The 23,489-nt window shown below is 40.2% G+C and overlaps 1 protein-coding gene across 6 annotated transcripts in view; it reads right to left on the bottom strand.

The window, feature by feature from the left end:
• The window catches only part of DMXL1 (Dmx like 1), a 108,024-nt gene that overhangs the window by 73,112 nt on the left and 11,423 nt on the right, over nt 1-23,489 (bottom strand). For all 6 annotated transcript variants that reach the window (XM_040996597.1, XM_040996676.1, XM_040996527.1 and 3 more), the window contains exons 2-9: nt 21,562-21,687; nt 19,473-19,544; nt 15,896-15,974; nt 10,120-10,252; nt 7,701-7,767; nt 5,587-5,765; nt 3,923-4,112; nt 2,322-2,490 (exon numbers count right to left, since the gene is read on the bottom strand). In XM_040996597.1, coding sequence (XP_040852531.1) covers nt 2,322-2,490; nt 3,923-4,112; nt 5,587-5,765; nt 7,701-7,767; nt 10,120-10,252; nt 15,896-15,974; nt 19,473-19,544; nt 21,562-21,687 — 1,015 coding nt within the window. The remainder of the gene's footprint in view (nt 1-2,321; nt 2,491-3,922; nt 4,113-5,586; nt 5,766-7,700; nt 7,768-10,119; nt 10,253-15,895; nt 15,975-19,472; nt 19,545-21,561; nt 21,688-23,489) is intronic.

Below are 23,489 nucleotides of genomic sequence, written 5' to 3' on the forward strand. Positions count from 1 at the left end.
CAGACAGTGGCCCCTGGCAAGCTCAGGACAGAGTTCCTGCCTGGGTACAGGAACCTCGTCACTGAGCCATCATCGCTGCTCCACTGCATTGCACTGGATTAGCAGGAAGCTGAAGACAGGGGCTGGAGCCAAGTGCCAAATCCACGCATTCGCATGTAGGACACAGGCATTTCAACCAGCAACTTAGCTCCAAGGCCAAGCTCTTGCCCTGTCACTGTGATTATGAATGTTAGCATATTTAAAAATCTGACTTAACTTGTCTATTTTAATGGAGATAAAAATATACATTCCAGGCCATAAAGCATTACTTAATTTACCATTCAAGTTTGTTTCTGTTATTTTAACCTTATCTACATAAACAAATGCCATCATCATGTTAAAGGAATTAATGATACTTGTATCTTTATAGCACCAATTTTTTACCTAACAGAGTGGCATATGCATCCTAACTCATTTAAAATGACCTACCCACCTAATTTAAAGACGAATATTGCTTATATACTAGTGTCAAGACTGAAGTTCCCTACTGATGCTCAAGAAAAGCATTCAAGACCGACAATGCCAGCCAAAAAAATAAAAACGAAAACATGTTCCTATGTATTATTTTTTATATAAGTGCTGAGTAAGTATACAGGAGTGCAAATCCAGTCATCTGTGGCAAATTACAATCCCCAATAATGGAAGTAAAGAAAAGTATTAACTTAATCATATTAAATCAAATCTGGATCATGCTGGTATCTGTTCAACTAAATAAAGCTGGAATGGATTCCAGATATATAAGCAATTCTCCCCCCCAAAAAAACATAGTTATTTAAAGAAAGAAAACAAATGTGAACTGATTATCTGCTCCTACAGTTTGTGTCTTACTAGATTCTGATATAAAAATACTGCAAGCATGAATGGCGAGGAGAGCAGAAAGCTTCTTGGCCCTTCTTTCGGAGGCATGCTCTAAGAGCCGATAGAAAAATCCAATTCCAGAGCTTTTGCTCGCAACTACATGTTCCTTAAACAAATACTCATAATAACACAATTATGCCAATCATGATTATATCACATATCCTTCTTTACTATATACCTCATAGGCAGAAGGAGCAGACCTGCTTCAATCACCACTGTATCTGCAGATCATACTGCTAGCTCTTGTTCCCACCCTGGACAGACTAGGCTGAACTGCCAGTCCCGCTGTTACCAGGTGGATACCAGACTCCCAGGGATTGAAGAACGCTCTCAAGAACCACAGGTTGGACCTCTGGATATCCAGCTTCAATGAACTCAGAATGAGATCAGAATGCTTTGGGAAACCAAAGGAGTTTGTTACATTCCAAAGGAAAAGGCAATGATGCTGAGTCTCAGGAGACACAGCCAAAGCAAGCTGCATCTCTTCTGTCTCAATCTCACAGAATTTTATTACGGTTACTTTTATGAAAAATCTTCATGAAAGTGACACAAAAGTTAAGCCTGGAAGACCAAACTTTTACAAGCTCTACACTTTGGCTGTTTCTAGTGGTGGGCAAAGAACTGAAGCTAAACCTGAGAGATGTGCTTTGACTAAGAAATAGAGCTTCCAGAAAGGTCATCCCAACAGACTAGATTTAAAGGAAAGGAATTCTCCACAAAGTTGAACTGCTATTAATATTACTTTATCCTCATTGGCTCTACATGTTTCTTTGAGACCTACCATTTAAGGTAGGTTTCAGTTTTGAAATCCTCCTTAACGCAAATAAGTAAAGGAGAAAGCACCCTGAAACCTAGGGTTCATTTTTCAATAACTCTTTAGTCTTTTATGTTACAGTGAAACTATAAACTTTTTTTATTCTCACAATATAAATTATTCCACTGACCTTAAAATTGACGCTGGATATTATAACCACTCTTAGAACAAGTTTCAAAGCCATATAATCTTAAAATAAAAGTTATCCTAAAATCCATTTTCATTTTACTTTACAGATTCTTTTAGATTTAAGATTGGGTTACTCAAATGAAAATGTAAATGAAGGTAAGCTACAGCCCTATGAGTCAACAACCACTACAAGTGTTTCTACACTTTAATGTATCACCACACTTTGATGAATAAAATTATAGTCAAGTAGTTCATGGACTATTCTGTGCCGAAAGCATTGCTGCAAAGCCAGTATGCTCCACAGAAACACGCTGCGTTTACTTCATGCTTGTGAATGCTCCGTGATATATGAAGACTCATCAGTACCACTCACCTGCCAGGGACTGGGACTGACTACTTGACTAACTCACAATACAACAAATTTGTTACAAAATCAAACTACTCCATTTAAAAGACAAGCTTTGAATACATGCTTTGTTACCTGTGGCCGGGTTGATGCTTGCTGCAATATGAAAGTGGCAAAGTGCATTGGCATGCAGGGGAGTGTTCCTGTGGACGTGGTGTGGATCCTGTTGATGTGGCAGGTACCCCGTGTTGGCGACCAACGCCAGTGATCTGCTACGACCTCTACGAAAATGTCTCAGATTCACCTGAGTGAATAAAAACAAAGAAAAACTAACACTTCTGTGGTTAAATTTCCATGACTGTAGGCTACATAATAACTGCTAAAGTTATATATATCTTATTTCATATAATTTTAATGTAAAAATACCTCTCAGTATTTTTCATTCAGACATTTGAATCAAAAAGAATAAGTTCAGAACTTACTATCCTCAAGTTTAACATAATACTTTGCCATTTTGTTTTCTTAAAAACTACAAAAGGTTTTTTCTTTAATATTTCTGTGAACAAAGATGTCCCAGTAACCACAAACACTGAATAATATTAGGCTACCCCATAATTTACAAAAACACTAATGCTGACATGTCACTGGACTTCAAGAAGCAGAAGGCATAAATACTGTTATTCTCATCTATTAAGATTATATAGATTCAAGGTCACCTAGCTAATAAGAAACAGAGCTAAAAGTTAAATGAGGGTTCAGGTTTATTGTCAAGGATTTCTTTTACTGGTTTATTTTTTTTTAACAAATAATCATTCTATTAATTGTTTAGTGGACATGCAATACATTTATGTATTTCAATATATAACATTACCCAATTTTTTAAAACTTTCTCCATAATCTTATAAAGCACAAAAAGTAAGTTTTCAACACTAGGAGAATAAGAAAAATCTATATCACTATTTCATTTTGAGTTAGTCCCAACAACGAAAACTGACTCAGGGATACACAGCATTAAGCTGCAACTTGGAAGACTAGCATTCCATGTCAGACACCATGTTTGAGCCTAGCCCAGCCCCAGTTTTTCAGTTAACAGAGACTGAACCAATAGATTATTAACCCTACCTCTCTTTCTGTCACTCTACCATTTAAAAAAAATTTACAAATCAATGTTACAGTCTTCGCATCCTGAGGTTTTAGTTTACTTCAGTTAACTCAGATGTAATCATCTCTTCATTCTCAGTTAAGCAGAGATCACCTTCAAAACTACAGGCAGTTTTGTGCTCTTATACGTGTTTGAACTTGATCAAACGGAACAATTTCTGAGAACTGTAATCCTAAAGGATTTTTTCATGGTATTATTTCTATGTTACCAAAAAAATGGCAATGTAGAGGCAATTCCAGAGGCCAGTGCAGTTGCACAGCAAGCAATTCCTCTGGCTGCAGCGTCAGGATCCCACGCATGAGCTGGTTAGTGTCCAGACTGCTTATGGCCCGGGAAAGCAGCAGAGTACGGTCCAAGGCCTTAGGATCCCACACCCACGTGGGAGACCTCGGAGAAACACCTGGTTTTCAGCCCCAAATGAGTTCTAGTCTGGCCTTTGCAGCCATTTGGGGAATGAACCAGTGGATGAAAACCTCTTCCTCTGTTTCTTCTTCTCTCTGTAAATTTGCTTTTCAAATAAAAATAAATCTTACCCAAACAACTTAGAGAAAATTATATCTTAAACAATACTCACTTCTAAAGCATTCTGAACCCGCTCTTTACTGGAAGTAGTCCTCTTGCAGTTGTTTGTTAAATTAACTGGCTCAGTCCATTGACTGCAGTCACTTCCATACAGCACACAATCATTGGGTAGAAACGTCTCTACCCAGAGACGACACACATTGTCTTTGCAGCAGGTCAACAGTACATTACAGACTGAAGCCCTACAAATGAAGTTTATAGATAAGACATCAATTTCATACAGTATCACAAACGTTCTACAATATTGGTCTAATTATTCAAATGCACACACTAAGGTCTCACTGAAAAGCATGTTCATCTACACAGACCACATTTCAGCAACGCTTGTCAATCTGTGTCTTTCCCGCCCAGAACTTAGAATTACTACTTCAGTAATCAAAGACTGTGCTTACATGAAGACAATGATCAAGTCATGACCCTTCAGCTGACAGCACAATGGGCAGGTGCTGCAGTGCAGCATGTTACCCCACTGCTTGGGATGGCCACATCCCACACTGGAGAGACTGACTGATGTGCAGGCTCATGTGGGCTCCAGCTCCCTGCTAGCGTGCCTAGGAGGCAACAAATTCCGGCCCACGATCTTAGACTATCCACATGTGAGATGACTTTCAGATAAATAAATATCACTTTTTAAATGATTATTTTTCTAATTAAAAAAGCAGTGTTAGAGAGATATTCTATCCGCTGGTTCACTCCCCAAAAGCCAAAATGGTCAGAATTGGGCTGATCTGAGGATGGTGGAGAGGGGGGAAGCAAAGATCCGAGGGAGGAAAGGAGAAAGAGAGAGGGTGGGAGAGATGGAAAGGAAGCTGGCTTGGGAGGTTGAGTGCAAAGCTGTGTGTGTGTGTGAGAGAGAGAGAGAGAGAAAGAGAACAGAAGGGCAACAGAGAAGGGTGAGAAGAAAGGAGGGAGCCGGGAGACTAAAGAGAGTGCATGAGGGCCAGCTAACAGAAATTAATCTGTTCTCTTTTCCTCAAACATGCCGAGTACAGACAGATCGCTTACGAACTCACACTATACCTTCCCAATGAAAACTTTTTTAGTAAAGGAAACAGAGAAGACACACATTCAGAAGGTACAACATGAGGAAGAAGATGTGAAATAATTCATAGAACTAGCAATCGGGAGACTGATAAGAGATAAAAGAATTAGAAAATTCACACAATTCCATGGCTAAAAGGCACTTACTACACTTTCACATGACTTTCATCGATGTCAATCATAGTTGATCTTTGGCCAGAAGTGTGAAGACTAGGGGCTATCTCATATTACTCTCATCTTCGTGGGCTCAGAAGTCCTGTCGCTACAGACTCTCACAGTGACTAAGGCAATCCAAGTCTGAATGACGACTTTCTCTTAACACATGGGTGGGGTGAATTTCTGACCTAGCAGCTTAAGAGTCTGAGTGAGATCTCACGTCCCATACTTGAGTGTCTGGATTTGATTCCTAGCTCTGGCCCCCAAATCCAGCTTCCTGCCATCGACACAGGAGATCTGCTTAGCGTTGCAAGCTTCAGCCTAGCCAGTCTCAGCCAATGTAGACATTTGGGCAATGAACCAGCAGACAAGATATGCTGTCTCTGTCACTCTCTTTTAGCCCCCAGTGTAAGTTCCCTTTAAGAAAAAACACATGGGTAAAATGAACAATTCACTGACCTAGGCATATATTTACTCGTTTTACGCCAGGAAAATCCATTTACAGCTCGAGGATGGGCCAGATAAACAAAAGAAAAGTCAATTTCTCCTTGGGATTGTTTCTCTGCACTTGTATCTGGAGAGGTAACAGCTGGTCGCCAAGTTTCCACATTATACCAAACCTTTAAAAGACAATCATCCTATGGGGAAAAAGAAAAAGAAAAACATCCATGTCAGAATTAAGAGTGTGGTGACTGTTTCCTACAGAGGTGAAAATGGCGCGTGGATGCCTGGGATCGTGGCGCCTCTCCTTCCTGTTCAGGTTTCTGGGTGATGTACCCGGCAGGTCGTGGGGTATGACTCCAAGAGATGGGTACCTGTCACCCCCTAGAGCTAGGAAGAAGGGCCAAGCACAGAGGAACTAAGAAAAAAACTACAATACACCTTTATTCATATTAGTAGCTGAGAACGAAGAGCATGAATGTGTGCAAAGGAATTTTAGAAGTCTGTAGAAGATGTAATTAAAAAGTAAGTTTATTTGGGGGACAAAAAGTTTTGAAATTCTTGCATATAAACTATCTTCAAAAATTTTATGGAAAATGTATATTATCAAAAAAAAGAAAGAAAAAAGAAACAACAGGGACCAGCTTGGTAGTACGGCGGCTAAAGTCCTCGCCTTGCACACACCGGGAGTCCATGTGGGCGCCAGTTCTATTCCCAGCAGCCCCGCTTCCCATCCAGCTCCCTGCTTGTGGCCTGGGAAAGCAGTCAAGGACAGCCCAAAGCCTTGGGACCCTGCACCCATGTGGGAGACCCGGAAGAAGCTCCTGACTTCTGGCTTCAGATCAGCTCAGCTCCAGCTGTTGTGGTCACTTGGGGAATGAATCATCGAATGAAAGATCTTCCTCTCTGTCTCTCCTCCTCTCTGTACATCTGACTTTCCAATAAAAATAAACAAATCTCAAAAAAAATTTATATGTGAAAAAACAACCTATGTATGGATTTCAAAAATTTTTTTCCGTCAAAGCAAGCTTATCTTTTAATCCCCTTTGTCAAGGCTTCTTGAGGTTATACTCGAATCTTCTCAGTTTAGGAAAAATGCTTGTGAACTATCATATACTATAAGAAATGGAGTTGTTGGGAGAAGAATGAAGGGAGAAATTAAAGCCTCCTTTACCTGAGGTCAAATATCAAAGAAACAAACATTCCTTGCGGCTAGTTTGTAGCACAGCACAAGAAGCTGCCAACATCTGCATCCCATATGGGCACCGGTTCAAGCCCCAGCTGCTCCACTTCCTATCCAGTCCCTTGTTAATGTGCCTTGGAAAGCAGTGAAAGATAGCTCCATTGCTTGGGCCCCTGCACCAGGTGGGATTCCTCAATGAAGCTCTCGGCTTCAGATTGGCCCTTTTGCAACCATATGGGAAATAAACCAATGGGTGTAAGTTTGTTTTGTGTGTGTCTCTCTCTCTAACGCCCTCCTTATCTCCTTCTGCAATCTTCTCTTTTAAACAAATACTAAATAAATCTTAAAAAAGAAAAAAAAAAACCACCACTGGCACACTGACAAAGGCTATTAATTTCTAAAAAGGGGACCCTTTACATAAATTATCATATGACTTTCAGAAGAAAATATTAATAATGAAAATAACTAGCTCATAATTGTTTAAATGTTGCTTGCACAAGCTTGTACTTCCTAATTTGGAAAGCAAAAAAAAAAAAAAAAAGAGCAGGAAAGGTCAGAAGGCAGCCCTGTTTCCCTTCCACTGTTCAGCTACCCTTGCCCTGAATCCACAGGAAGAGCTCCAGCCCTGCCACAAAGCCCCACTGTGGTCCAGAGCACTCACAGAGCACCGAGTCCTAAGGAGTCACTGCAGACTGCTGGTGTTCCACTCCGGGGAGAGAAGACATTGTACTGAAATCAACACATAGTAACAAAGCATAGAGACTCAAGAATTCACTACAAAAAGACCTCCCAGGAACCAATTAAGCCTCACATTTTAAATACAGCCTAACATACACATCAGCTAGAAATATCTTCAAATCAGATAAAGAATGAAGCTTGTTAATGTCCTTCAAGTTTTTTAAAGTTAAGTGTAAGTACACTATATAGCTATAGTAGTCTCACAATTTACCTTCCCAGCAGTGGCAAAAAATTCTCCATCTGGTGAAAATTTCATTAAATGAACTTGGGAAGCAGTTCTGCAAATTAAATAGATAAGGAATAATTTGCAAGGGAAATGAAAAATGAAAAACACACAATTCTCAAAATCATACTTTAGCAATTGCTTCAAACAGAAAATGTTATTCTAACACAGTTTCACAGTCAAGTCTAAGTGCAACCAAAAAGTGAACAAGTTATTAGAACAAACTCTAAATGTAAAAATACTGAGTGAGGGGCCGATGCTGTGTTGTAGAAAGCTGCCATCTGCAATACCAGCAACGCATATGGGGCCAGTTCATGCCTCAGCTGCTCCTCTTCTGAACCAGCTCACTCACTGCTAATGCCATGAAACAGGCTACAAGTGCTACAAAGGGAAAGAAACAAGTGCGGATGTAGGGTCCCCAGACTTTTGGGCATCCTCCTCTGATTTCCCAGCAGCAGGAGGGCGCTGCATCAGAAGTGGAGCAGCTAGCTGAGTTACGAACTGGTGCCCATATGAGATGCTGGTGCTTGCAGGCAACAGATTAGCCAGTTAAGCCACTGCACCAGTCCCAAATCATACATAAATAAATTTTTAAACAAACAAAAAAATCTACACTAAGAATCAAAAAAGGAATGACTTGTCAGGAACAGTATAAGGCAAGAAGGTTCAAGCACTCCTTCCCATAGAATGTTAGTGAGAATGGTCTCATTTTTAATCTGAAAATCTACATTCCTGATTCACAGATTCCTGTATTTCAATATACATTTCATGAACAACAACTCAACATTTTACAAGAGCTTTGACCTAGAGAAGTATTTACTTTATTACATGAAGATTAGGCACGGGTTAGGAGAGGATTTGCGGCAAACACGATCCTGCCACTCAGCTTCACTTACAGGTGGCACAGCTAACTCCCCGCCTTTGCTGCAACAGTCGCCTCATTTCCCTCCCTCTTCCTCCCCCTTGGCTACTCATACAGTTTTCTCAAGACCTTCATTACTATCTTTTCTTTTTTGATGTCCAAATTCATGCGAAGATTGACTCATACTAAACTTGCTTGTACACAAAGAGTAATTTTGTCAAATTTCAGTTTAATCACAAAACATTTTTTTAAATTTCCCATTAAAATTTTTTGAATGGGAAAAACTAACATAGCTAAACAAAAGGAAGAGAGTAAAAGTATCAACAGTTTCTCCAATGCCATCACATTCCATCCCACTGAATTTCAATATTCAGCCCTTCAGTTTCCATTCTTCTTCCCTTACTTTCTGCAGGAAAGCTTTCAGAAAGAAGTAATGGGAGTTGTACTCATCTGTAAAAGTATGTAGATCTCCATCTTTATTAATTAGTTTTTAGAAGTCCATTACATTTACAAGTCTATGATGATTTTAAATTCAATATTCACTGCTGTTTAAGTTTTGTTACAATCCCCCCTTTCTCTTACTCTAAAACAATACTTTTCATCCAATCGTGATTTAGTATGTATGACAAATGGTAAACAAATACATAATCACATAATCTTAAATTTCTACTAGCCACATTTAAAGCAGTAAGAAAATTAATTATTTAACCTAGTATAAAAAGTTACCATTTCAACACATAATCAATTAATCATTGCTACAGATACCTTACATTCTTCATTCATGCTAAGTTTCTGAATTCCACTACATATTTCACAGTTCATCTCAATTTGGACTTGGTACACTTGCAGTCTCAATAGCAACATGTGGCCAGTGGGTGCTTACTGTACACTGTACAACATGAACTGTATTTTCTTTAGACATTTGTTTTGGAGCCAGGCATAAGGCAGACTAACTTTACTTTCCCTGACACAGAACTACATACTAAGTCTCTACACATCATTGAGTCTAATCCTGGACCCTAACTTTTCTCTTACTTTATCTACAAGAACATACCTCATTAGCTATAGCATTACAGCATTACTATTCTATATTTAATCCTTTATTCTTTAAGAATCTCCCTGGTTTTCCTCAAGCTGTTCTTTCAAGTGGGATCTCGATCTAGAACTATAATCAGAATTAGAAATTCCAGTGGGACTTTAACAAAAATATGATCAACTTATAATTTGGGAAAATAAGGCTTCTTTGAATAGAACACTTTTCCATTCAAAAGCTTGAAAAGCAACCCTTGGCTTCTTTTGTATAATTCACCAAGTTTTTATTTAATGGTTTTCATATAGGCCTTCTACATTTCTTATGTTTCTTTTTAGCTATTTTGACAGTTAAAAAAAAAGAATCAGTAAAATATGGGAAAAGGCATGAAAATATTTGTAATTAAGTCTTTTTAATGATAATATAGTTTTACATACTAAAATGCTGTATTTTAATTTGTAACATAATTAAAACCACACAGAGCCTATTAGCACTTTTATCTTCTAAGTGCTTACTTGCAATGCCAAACGCATCTCCAACCCCCAAAGTCAAGGTCTGTCCTGTCCTGACTTTCTTCTTCAGTTGGCTTCTCCAAGTTAGTGTTGGCCCAGAGTTGCAAACAGCTGGAACCAGTCAGAAGACGACTGCCTGAAAAAGTATTAGTCACCATTTACTAGGTAGTTAATAGCAAATTAAATTACATTCAACGAGTATCACATAATACTATACAAAGAATACAATTTCTAATGAAGTCAAATAAAAAAGTATTTGGGGGTAGAGAGAAAAAAGCTATATTTTTGTTCAAACAGCCTGGACAAGGAGGCACTGTTCTAGGAACTAAGGACACAAGAATCGGAAACAAAGCAAACACAGACTTCTTCCTAAGTTAACACATCTTCTCCCACAGGTGCACATCCCAGTAGGAAGACACGAAAATCTTACAATCCAACCAAAACGTTTTAAGCACATTACAGAGATGCATGCAAAGTGTAATGAAGGTCCACAGGCAAAGAAGCTATGTGTACCTGTGGTGAAAATGTCCAAGTAAGTAACTAAACACAACACGGTCCGTTGTGCGTGAGTAACCACGAGAAGAGACAGACATTTCACAGAGGAGATTTAACACAAATAAAGGCAGGAAGGCCTGCAAAGTGTCCAGAATGTAATTAAGAAATATGATGTAAGGAAAAAGTAGTAGTTGAGAATAATACATCTCCTCTTCCTTTCCCTGTTCCACTTCCCCTTCCTCATTTCATCACTCCCTCTCTTCCTTTCTATTTTACAGAGAGAGATCTCCCATCTGCAGGCTCATTCACTAAATGCCCACGGCCTTAGTCAGGGCAGGGAGAGAAGAACTCAATGAAAGCCTTCCACGTGGCTGCCAGGGACTCAACCCACCATGCCAACATCACCTCTGCCTCCCATAGTCTGTAACTGGCTGGAAGTCAGCACTGGGAGCCAGTGCCAAAAAACTGAACCCAGCTAATCGAATATACCCAACCCTAAAAGGAATTTTAAGTGGCAAAGTAAAGGTTATATAATCAGATCTGTATTTCAGACCAACCATCTTGACTAAAGGCCAGTCAACAGATGCACTTGAAGAGGCCTTTGAGATCACATACAAAGTTCTGCACGTGATAAAGTGAATTTTTCTAAACAGATAATCCATTTTTTAAAAGAAAGGCACATTTTACAGAGAGAGGAAAGATAAAGAGAGAAGGCCTTCCACCCACTGGTTCATTCCCCAAATGGCCACAATGGCCAGAGCTGAGCTGATCCAAAGCTGGGAGCCAGGAGCTTCAAGCTTCCTCCAGGTCTCCAGTGTGCGGAGGGTTGCAAGGTTTGGGTCATGCTTTGATGCTTTCCCAGGCCAGGTGCAGAGCCAGATTTAAGTGCAGCATCCAGGACCTCATCCAGTGCCCACATGAGATGCTGGTGCCTTTGGGTGAATATTAGCATTCTGTGCCTCGCAATGACCCCAGGATAATGCACTTTTTAGAAAATAAATTGAGACAGATAAGGTTAGGAAAAACAAGAGCCAAAGAAGCCTAGTTAATTAACTATAGTATTCAGCTAGTAAATCCTAAGAACCTGAACCAAGGAATTGCAGTAGAAAGGATAGAAAATAGAATTATAAAGGCTTGATATCAACTAAACTAAAAAAAAAAAAAAAAAAGTGGTTTCAAGGACAGATTGTAATTTTGTAACTTGACAATTGGATAAGATGTGCTATGATCAATACCAAGAAAAAAATGGAACCTATGCAATTTGGGAGAGAAAATGAGACATTTATCTTATTAAGAACATCAAATTTGTGTCTATAGGGGTTTATCACTTTATTATTTCAAAAAGTAGGTCTATAGTAAATGCATAGTTTTAGATCAGAAATCCCTGTCTGAATCCTAAGTAAGCCAAGTAGCTGGTTATGTGAATTGATCTAACCCAGCAACCAGTAGATCCCAACTTTCTCATCTATAAAATTAGAGGTTTGTGGGGCCAGTGTTGTGGTATAGCACATGAAGCCACTCTCTGCAATACTGGAGTCCTAGACGAGTATCCGCTCCAATCCCCGCTGCTCCTCTTCCAGTCCAGCTCCCTGTTTATGGCCTGGGAAGCAGGACAAGATGGCCCAAGTCCTTCAGCCCCTGTACCATGTGTGAAACCAGAAAGAAGCTCCTCGCTCTTGGCTTTGGATCAGCTCAGTTCTGGCCATTGTGGCCATTTGGGCATCCTTCACACTAGCAGATGAAGGATATTTTTATGTCTCTCTCACTCTGTAACTCTGTCCTACAAATGGATGAATAAATAATAAAAAAAAAAAAAAAACAGAAGTTGGTGTAAGGACTAGCTATAATATGTACAAAATCTCCAGCACATGTCAGGCATACAACTGATCAAAAATACCAGGGAGAAAGTTTCAAAGTCATGAAACTACAATGAGACATTTCATTTATATAATTATTCTATTGTGAAGTTTACGAAAGATGAAATTAAGATATGCCATTACGGATTAAGAATTTAACATACACTCACTACAAAACAACCCACAGTACGGAATGGATCAAAAGCAGGCATGATGTAATAAGTTGGAAGATAAAATAGGTGGCAGAAGTAGAGAAGTTTGAAACAGAAAATCTCATGATTTGGAGAACATATAATAGTGAACCCAGGGATAAAAGCACTTCAATACTCCAATTTCAATAAAATTATAAGAAAAAATTTTGATATCCGAGTATCTGGCATTAGTAGTAAGTAAGTACTAATTATAACTGAAATCCAGGTAAAACACCAAACTGAAAAATACGAAATCCAAAGTCATGCTTAGAAAGTTCATAGCTTACAATTTCTTTCATTGTTTTCCATAATATACTTTCATACATTTAGGGAATCATCACTCTCCCTCCCTTGATCCCCTCCTTCCACAACAGTACTTCAGTACAACTTGTAAGTTTCTCTGAGATTTAAATGTATCATGCCATGATAAGTATAGGCAAAAGTAGAAAACAATGGGATCCTGGTGCTTTCAGGACAAGGACTTTAGCTGCTAGGCCGCCATGTCGGGCCCTCCAATTTTTTCTCTTTTTCTCCTGTTTCTGCCAGGGAAGAGGCAGCCTCCTGCTGGCAAACTGTATCAACACCTGGGGATGACGTATGGCCATTTGATTATACTTTAGAGACCCCAACACGGGAAGAGTGTTCCAAGAATGTTCCTTGACTGGTTTTGCTAGTTCTTTCTGAGACATTGTTCATTTCCTTGCTCCAGGGTTGAGAAAATTTTTCCAGGGTCTATGGATTAAAACAGTTCACCTCAGTGTGTCCACAGACCCAGCCACTTGCTGCAACCCATTGTGCTTTCCATTCTCTAATGAGCCACTCACCATTGTCTGCTGGCTTAAATAAGCTGACTGTTGACCTCCATGTGCATCTGGGCATACTGTCCACTGCATAGACATCAGCAACTAAGGGGGCCCAGTCCCCATATATGCAATCCAAGGTTGACCACATATCCTGTGGTTTCCCTGTGGCCAAGGTTTGAGGACGGTGGTCTAGTTGGAGAGTCCCCCAAGAAACCCAACCTGCAGTGATCCCAGATCTAACTTGTATGCACCAGCTAGAGTGGGGTATAGTTCAGTCCATCACCCACATCAGCCTACTTGCATACCAGTGAATGCAGCTGACTGATCAGCCCCATCTTTCACACAAGCTGACGGGTGCTGCAGCCTAGCCCAAACCAGCTCTTACATACACCAGAAGGAACTGCAGCCTTGTCAGGGCGTCCCCAGTAACCTCCACCAAGCCCATCCTCAGTCCCAGTTTCTGTGCACGCCAGCACGTGCAGCAGTTTAGTCTATCTCATCCCATCTCTCATACACACCCACACTTAGCTCACCTCCACCCACCCGCAGCATACACATATGCCAATGGGTACTGTCCCCTTGTCCAGTCCAGCCTGCTCCAGCCTTGGCTCTCATGTTCACCAGTGGAAACAGCAGCCCAGCGAGGAAATGCCCACAGTTGCCCTACTAGGCCCACTCCCAGCCCCAAATCTTATGCTTGCCAGAGGGTACTGTGGTCTAGCCTGAAAAGACTTACACGCAGTCCTGACATGTGCCAATGGATGGATGCTCTGGCAAAGCCAGGCTGGTCCACACTTATTCTGGCTCTGGCATGTGCTAATGGATACAGTGCTCCAGCGTAAGCCAGCCCTCCACCCAAAATCCTGTTCACCTGCAGGCCAACTTGTGTTGCAGCCCTACTCAGCCTGGTCTGCCCTCAGCCCAGGTCTCACACTCGCCAAAGGGAGCAGTGGCCTACCAGGGGTGTCCCTGAAGTTCCCTAGCAGGCCTGCCCCAAGCGTCAGGTCTTGTGCTTGTCAGTGGGTGCTGTGGCCCAGTCTGGCATGGCCCACCTCGCCTCAGCATTCACAACAGGTATGCAGCCTTGCCCAACTGGCCAATGCCTATTCCAGCTCTCATTGGCATGAACAACAGCACTGTGGCATAGCAAGTAAATCCCCTGTCTGCAATGCTGCATCCCATCTGGGTGTGGGTTCATATCCTGGCTGCTCCATCTTGAACCAAGCTTCATGCTAACATTCCTGGGAAAGCAGTGGGGTGGGCCCAAGCACTCAGACCACTTCATCCAGATGGGATATCCAGATGGGATATCTGGATGAAGTGCCTAGCTCCCAGCTTCACTCTGGCTCAATCTAGGCCACTGAGCCCATCTGGGAAGTAAATGACCAGATGGAAGATTTTTCTCCCTCTCTTTGTCTATCCCTCTCTACCCATAAATCTTTCAAATAAATAAATAACCCTTAAACAAATCACATTCCAATTCCTTAGCACAACCTTAAAGGAGTTCTCCAATACATGGCTCCTGTATCTCCTCACCACCATTCACTGGGACTCATCCTAACCCCAATAGAGTATTCGTTCCTATTAGAATGTATCTTGGGCTTTCCTTCTGTGTCTTTACTCATTACAGGAGAATGGTAAAAACAATTCCCAACAAGACCACATTTCCCTGTTTCCATACCCTCTGTAACATGACTTTGTTGCAACTGTCATCAAGAGATGCAGTCTATTTCTCCCATCCCTTGACTGCAAGCCAATGTTGTCCAGCTACAGGAATCCTTAAAGCTTTTACCTTCATTCTCAGAACCCAGCTACCATGTACATCCAGGCTCCTCTGACAGAGGTTTCAGGGAGAAAGAGGCCATGTGGAGAACAGAGCAGTATTTTGGGAGATAGCAAGTAGCAAGCCCAGATACAAGAACAAAGCTTCTCTTGGATCTTACATCCACAGATCAGCTGCTTCAGCCAAACAGGCACAGAACAAGAAACAAGAAGCCCTGTGGTAATTCCCGATTGACAGAATCCTAATAGTCACCACTGGATTTGGGATCTCACATGTAGATGTTTAAGTATACACTCATTACTCTTCTGAGAATTCACTTCTTTTATCTACTCACATACCCATCCTCACTGTTAACATATAGCTATTCAAAAGTTCAAAAGGCTACCCCTTCAATTAACCCAGGAGATTTAATATCTCATTCCAAAAACCAATTTTCTCACTAGAGCATTTACCATACTCTGTGATTTATTGCAGTGTATATCTTTCTTCATTTTGGTATCAATTCTAAAAGGTACCCAGCTATCATACTTACTTATGTTTCTCCTACAATTTCACATGAACAGAGCTGGTGATCTATACGACAATAATGAAAGCAATAGCCTAGCCTAAGTAAATGACATTTCACATCAGTTAATTTTTCCATGTTCTCACCTGTGGGATCCCAAGTTATATTGTGTGCTATTGACTCCAGAAAAAATTGGCCACTCTTCTGCCACTGACTACATAATTCCTAAAATGGAAAAAAGGTCAATTAGGAAACTATGATTAGCATTTTTTGGTCAAATGTATATGGTCACATTCATCATTCTTATAACACAATTAGTCACTTCTAAGAACATAAGGTTCACTACAGTCAGAGAGAGAGAGAGAGGACATGACGGAGAGGGTAAGGCATCCATCTCTGGCGGTCCAAAAATCTACCTTTACTGCAGCAGTGTATAAGCCTTTATAACCTTGTTACAATCACAGACCACTGCTGCTGTCGATAGTATTACTAGTTATAGCTACAGACAGCAGTCTTTCAAATGTGTCTTCCTTGGCTCTATCTCAAACTTCTCTTTTATGTTTCATCCCCTCCTCACCCCCCAAAATGTGGGAAGTTAAAATAAGAGATGTAATGTTTTCTTATTATATACTGTAAGGCCTTTCACTTGATTGAAAATCACTAAGAAATAAATGCCACACTGCAGTTCAGAACATCCATACACAAACAGAAGAACCTAGCTTTACCTACATGACTTGTGATACATTCTGACAGGGCAGTATAAGGGACACAGAATTTTGAAGTGAATCTTTTTTGAGTAACCATCAGTTTAAAACGATATTCCAGAATGAACAAATACAAGGGAATATCTATGTGTTGTGTGTGTACGACAGAACATCCATCTTCTGGCTCACTCCCCAGGTAGCCTCAACAGGCAGGTCTGTGTATTAGGGACCACGTTCTGTTGCCTTTTCAAGTACAGGAATTGCAATCAGAAGTAGAATAGCCAGGAGTTAAACCAGAAATCCAATATTGAATGCCTGTGTCACAGATGGTAGTTTAACTCACTGTACCACACTGCCAACCTCGGAAATATCTGTTTTTAATGAAGACCTAGAGTCTGAGGATACTCTCTGAAACTACAGATTTCATTAATTGCAATAAATAAAAATATTTATTTTTAAAAGCTGGCCACTTCACTGGAAGATAGTGCTCCAAGTAGGGTGATATCCTTTAAAATTGTTTTAATGCTGTCAATTACCAATTCATGAAGCTATCCAAGTCTCTAATCCCGGATTCACTAGGTAATCTATAGACATAAACAGGAATTAGGGAGAACCATGCACATCCCCCTCATAAGATTCAAAGATGTGTATCAAGTACCTTGAGAAATGTTCCCATTAGCACAGGGTAGGGAACAAACACTGGTGTGCAGGGATTAATACTCAATTTCACTCTCATCCTGGACCTTAATAGCTATTTCACTAGTCGAGCCACTTACTTTCTTTGGGTCTTCAGGAACTTCATTCATAAAAAAAGAAATAACAGATGCTCTCAGCACCCAGTCTGTGCCATAAAAATGAGATGAGTGAAATAAAAATTCTCAAAAGATAATCATATTTCCACTGGGTGAAGCTGCCTCCTGCAACACCAGTTTCCCCAGTGGCTGCTGATTCAGTCCTGCTCCTGCGAAAGCACCCGGACGACAGTGGACTACAAGTCCTCGAGCCTGTGAATCCACATGGGACTCAGCTCAAGTTTCCCGCTTTGGCCTAGCCACCCCAGGGTTCAGCCATTTGGGGAGCAAAACAGTGGATGGAAGACTGTTCTGTCTATCCTGTCTGTATCTCTGCCTTACAAATAAATAAATAAATTTTTGGGAAAAGCTGGTTAATTCTTTAGTAATACACCTCTACACAGTCACTCACACAATGTCATCCTTGTAGCACCTGCACATTAGAATGCTGGCACATGGGCCCTGTACTTGCTAGAACACACAAGAATCTGGTCTGGGAACACCTCAGACAAAGTTTCTTGGGGAGATCCCCCCAATCAAACTGCCAAACTCAGAGCCCTAACCACGAAAAGACAGAGGACAGAACAGTCAATCAACCACCTCAGCTATATGTTGGCAGTGAAAAACTGGGTAAATGGAGACTCTGTGATGGACTATGTTAATCAATGGACTCTTCAGCAACCTCATCGTGCTTGGAGTGATAAGACTGGCAGCATTTCATGATTGTTGAACTACCAGGACCATTTGAGCAAGACCCTCAAAGCATGCCCCACATCCGGGACCTGTGGCGGGTGGGAGACTGGGTGGGGCTTCTCCCTTAAAATCCCCCTTTACCTCAGATATATGAAGGAAACAATATGGAACTAATAGTCTTACCCACTTTCCTGTAGCCCTTGAACCTTTTTACCCTAATTAACTATGTAAAGATTGTCAAAAATATAATTTAAAAATGGAAAAAAAAATGCTGGCACAAGTATCAACTGCTCCACTTCAATCCAACGCCCTGCTAAAACATCTGGAAAGTCAGTTGCAGATGGCCCAGACACTTGAGCCCCTATCACCCATGTGAGAGACCCAGACGGAGGTCTGGGTTCCTGGTTTTGCTCTGGACCATCCCAGTCACTGTGAGCATTTGGGGAGTGAACCAACAACTAAACTGTCTTTTTCTCTCTTGCTCTGTCACTTTGACTTTCAAATAAATACATTTTTAATAGATATTGGGTCTGGCACAATGGCTAAATTGGCTCATTTTCCACCTACAAGTGCTAGCAGCCCATACAGGTCCCAGTTTGTGTCCCAGCTGTTAAACTTCTCATAGCCTTGAAAAACTGAGGAGGATGGTTCAAAGCCTTGGGACCTACTGGCATGGGAGACCCTGAAGAAGCTCCTGGCTCAGCTCTACCCACTGCAGCCTTTGGTGGGTGAACCAGCAAGTGGAAAGTCTTTGTCTCTCCTTCTCTCTATAAACCTACTTTTCAAATTAAAAATAAATATTTTAAAAAAAATAGATATTCCATGGGCCATTTTCCTAGCATGGGTTTCATGGAAGTAGTCCCAGGCTGTCTCGCAAAGGGAGCAGTCCATCAGGCTCTCTCCCCTGATTAATAAAATTGTTAAAAAAAAATAATAATAAGATATTAATCAGTTTCAGGGTAAAGCAAAGAACCTCAGAAGCCTGACTCAGGAAAAGCAACTATGAAATCTACCATAAAATCCAAGACAATGTCCAAATCCAAATCCAAAAATCCAAATCCATGTCAATAGATTATAAATATATTGACAAACTGACTTTCAGAACTATTTAGAAGTATATTTCCTTTATAAAGAAGAACAATCATATTATATAGCACGATAAATACAAGACAGTTTACAAAATATGCTGAGACTCTGCCAATATAACATACAAATTTAGGGACACACATGAGAAAGTGCCTGTATGGTAGAGCAACGATGTTGCTACTGGCGATGCATTAACTGCTAAATCTCACTTAATAAGTTCTCAGTGTTTGTTATCAATTACAAGTGTCAGACATACAGAAGGCAAGGCATTTCAAGACAACGGACTGGCATGACTTACGTTAACTCTACTCAAATAAAAGAACTAAATACATTTTCTAATATGGAACTGAGACTTAACATATAATTTTAAGTAGTACACGACCATGATGATTTCAAGCTTTCTTTTAGCATGTAAGACATTTCAATTACTAAAAAACATTGTTACTGACCAAATTTTTCTTTTGTTTTGGTATGTTAACTGGTTCAAAAACAGAGATGATATTTCCGTAGGAGGCTGCAATCTTTGAAAAAGAAAAAAGAAAAGTTACTATGCTGTGTTAGCTCACTTATGAATCTAAAGAAATAGTTTAATTTACAATATATCCAAACACACAATTTCAGCCAATCATACTGGAAGACATCAGTGACAAAGACTATCACACTTGGGTTAGAATCCTAACACAGGTTAGTCACTTTGTAGCCGGCAAATTACTCTCCCTTAAATCTTAGTTTCCTTGTCTGTATTTAAAACATACAGAAACCAGCTTGATAATATTACTTTAGGAATTGAAACAACATTGGTAAAACATCATACAATAAATTACATATAGAGAGCAAATATCTTCTTCACAGCAAAAAATATATCAACGCATTCCTTACGAGGCGTGAAATCCCACACACTTTTACAGGCAGTTTTGAACTATCTGCCTTCAAAGCTCAAACTCTGCCAGTGTATAGCTATAACTTTTTAAAAATAAAAGTCAAATCTATTCCTTTGTGAATTCCCCAGGTACATTCTTTAAATATTCTATTTTCATTTCTTTTACATTTATTCTTTTGATCAACGGATTATAAACCTTCAATGGTTTATATAGCAGCTACTTACATAGCTTGATTAAAATCTCTATGAAAAAACAAATCCAGAAAGTTATAGAGTGATAAGGACAGGGAGGAAAAATAAAATAGTTACAGACAGGAAAAACTCCATATGATTTACTGACAAAAGAGGTCGGGGTGACCATAACATATACATATGGGAAACAACCTCCAAGGGCCCTTCGAAGCATTCTAACTGCATAAGCTGCAGGCATTGCCTGCAGTAGACAGACTTGGGGAGAATGTTTCGTTTGGGTCTTCTGGTGTGACTGGGATCGCAAAATGCAGTGAGTCTGCAACTTTAGGACATAGTGTAAACACAGACACAAAGACTAAAAGTGGCTCTGCATGTTTGGGAGTGACTGACCTCCTGCCCAGCTAGAAGAAAGAGGGATTCCTTAAAGCAAAACAACCGACAGTAGACTAAAAGTCAAGGTGAAGCCAGTTTACAAACTGTCATGCCAAGGACAAGATAAAGAATTACAAAAAAAAAAAAAACACAATAATTTGATAATACAAAGAAAAATAAAAGGTGCCCTAAAGTACCACTGTGGACAAGAACCTTTATGTCTTAAAAGCAGAGGTCTCAAGTAACAGAACCTGCAAATCTTCGACACTTTAAATAGCCCTTTCTAAAAACTATTGCCAGCAAACAAAAAGGAAATATGCCCTCTAAAATAATGATCAAAACCCAAATACGTTCTTCATCCTAACCTGGGAAGAGACAGCTCTCACTGAAAATTACTTATTTAGATTTCTAATCTCACCTCATCTGAATTTGGATGTCTATGACAATGATGATTGTGAAAGTACAGAACTGGAGCCAGCACTGGCATTTCAGATGGGCTCACGCAGTCCCTACTGCTCCACTTTCCGATCCAATGCCCTGCTAGAGCATCTGGAAAAGCAGCAGGAGATGGTCCACGTGCTGAGGCCGCTGACACACGTGGAGATTTGGAAACACCTGGCTTTGGACTGGCACAGCTCTGTCCAAGGCAGCCACTCAAGCAGTAAACCAGTGGATGGAAGACGTCTCTATCTCTCCATGTGCAATCTGCTAATCTTACTTTCAGTACAAAGTTTACCCAGAAGTTACAAGATAACTACTTTTTTACAGAGAGCCACTGCACCAAATTACTTCTTTCTGAGTTGATTTAAAAACAAAATGAAGATTTACTGTCATTCCTTTCCCTCAACCTTTAAATAAGCAAGCGTTACAGATACTACTGGATTCTCAACTCATAGACATTTTATTTCCAAAGTATACCAGGAACATTACCCTGGCACTCTCAAACACATCTCAGAAATCTGAAAAAAGCCACGTGTAGACCCTCCGTCCTTGAAACAAAGCAAGTCTCTACTTCAAATAAAAAATAATTAAAACACTATTTTCACAAGAATCATAGTAAAAACAAGCTTGCATAGTACAATGTGATTACAAACCTTGCCTTGCTGCATTGAACAGTCTACACACCCTACTTGAATATTCCCATGCTTAGCTCCTGGAATTATTTGTAGTCTTTCAAAATCACTTCCCAGGATTACAACGTCACATCCAGATGCATAAGCCTAAAACACAAATTAAATAAAAATGAGAAAAGCATCAAGAAAAACATCATTAGAATATCAGCATTAAATATATATTCTATGTCAGTAGAATATCAGCATTAAATATTATCTCAGATTCTTTTAAAATGTTCATTTCTTTAAAAATAAAACTCTACATTCAAAGTTTTTTCGTTTACTTCTCACATACAGCCAACTCACAATTCCTAGCTGTAAATGTAACAGGATTACCAACTCTGCATACTTCCTATATCCTCACTGCCTTCAAGGATCCAAGCCTCTACTGCACTGCTACAAAAATATTAAATATTAAGTGCAATTGTTTCTGTTTTTGCCTCTGTTTCAATTCCAGACAAACAGCAATCTTCCAAAAATGTCACTGCACCAAGTAATTTTCCATACTTAAATTACTTAAACAGTTTTCGACATTGCACCTAGAGAACAATCCCAACACCTTAGCCTGGTCAGTGTGCTAACCGATTACCCCAGCCCAGTCAGTCCTTTCTCCTTTCCTTTGCTCAGCTGGCTTCTGTCCCTACAATGCCCTTCTGTCTGCTCCTCTTTCCATCTCAATCACGTTTATCTGCCTACCTTTCAACTAGCCGTCTTCTTCCGAACATTCGGGTTCCATTTCCCAATCATTCTCTCATTTCTTGCCATCACATTATGATATATTTTTTTCACAGCATATATATCATTATTAGTAAAAAGCCTTAAATATGGTCCATGTCCATTAACATAACTTAAATTCTAAGGAGAGATAGTTTATCATGTTCTCTGTTGTAACAGGAGGCTGTGCAATACAGCTAATGCTATATACAGATCTATGGACTAAACAGAGTACCTAAGCTTACAGAAAAAATACATAATAATCACCTCATTTACAAATAAAGCAATGCAAATTTGCAGCCAAGTAGTGGGCTCAACACCTCAAAGGTGGGCTGGAACTAAGTTATAACCTACACCAAAGAAAGTGCTGCCACCCAAGGCCTAAAGCATGTGTGTCAAAATATAACAGCCTTCCTTAACATTTTTCCATAATTAAAAGTGTCTTATTTGGATATAAAATAACCAACGCTCTTACAACTGCTGACTACAAAACTACAAACAGTTAAAAACGTACCATACCCTATGACTCAGCGACTCTACCCACAAATGTATATCCAAAAGTGTTCACGTGAACGCTGGACACAAGGACACTCAGCACACCATCAATGAAAAAACATCTAAAAGCCAACTCAGATATTATAGTGAAGAGGATGAATAAACTACAGTAACTTCATATGACGGGGTACTTATAAAGCAAGGGTTCACAAACCTCCTGGTCTCAGGAATCCTTTATTTCATAGAAAAAAAAAATTTAAGTCAATCTTCCTGAATTTCAACATCACAGAATCCATGGTTCAAACTCAGAGCCTGGTTCAGGTTCCAGCTGCAGCTTCCTCCAATGCAGATGTTGCCCAGCACAGGAGTGGCTCAGGGAACTGGGTTCAGGCCACCCTCAGTGCAGATAGAAATTAAATCTCTGCCCTCAGGCTCTGCTGTTGCTGGCCACTGCAGCCATGTGGAAGTGAATCAGCAGGTGGAAGCTCTGTCTTTTTTTGTGTGGCACAGTGGTTAAAACCCGCAATGCCAGCATCCCAAATGGATGCTGGCTTGAGTTCTAAATGTTCTACCTCCAACCCTGCTCCCCACGTGGGAGGCCTAGAAGCAGATCCCAGTTTCGGACATCCCAGCTCCAGTCACTGCAGCCATTTGGGGACAACCTGGAGATGGAAGACCTTTCTCTCCCTCTCTCTAACTCT

This window comes from Ochotona curzoniae, unplaced genomic scaffold (assembly GCF_017591425.1).
Source record: "Ochotona curzoniae isolate NIBS_2020 unplaced genomic scaffold, NIBS_Ocur_1.0 contig_1, whole genome shotgun sequence".
In the NCBI taxonomy this organism is placed as follows: Eukaryota; Metazoa; Chordata; class Mammalia; order Lagomorpha; family Ochotonidae; genus Ochotona; species Ochotona curzoniae.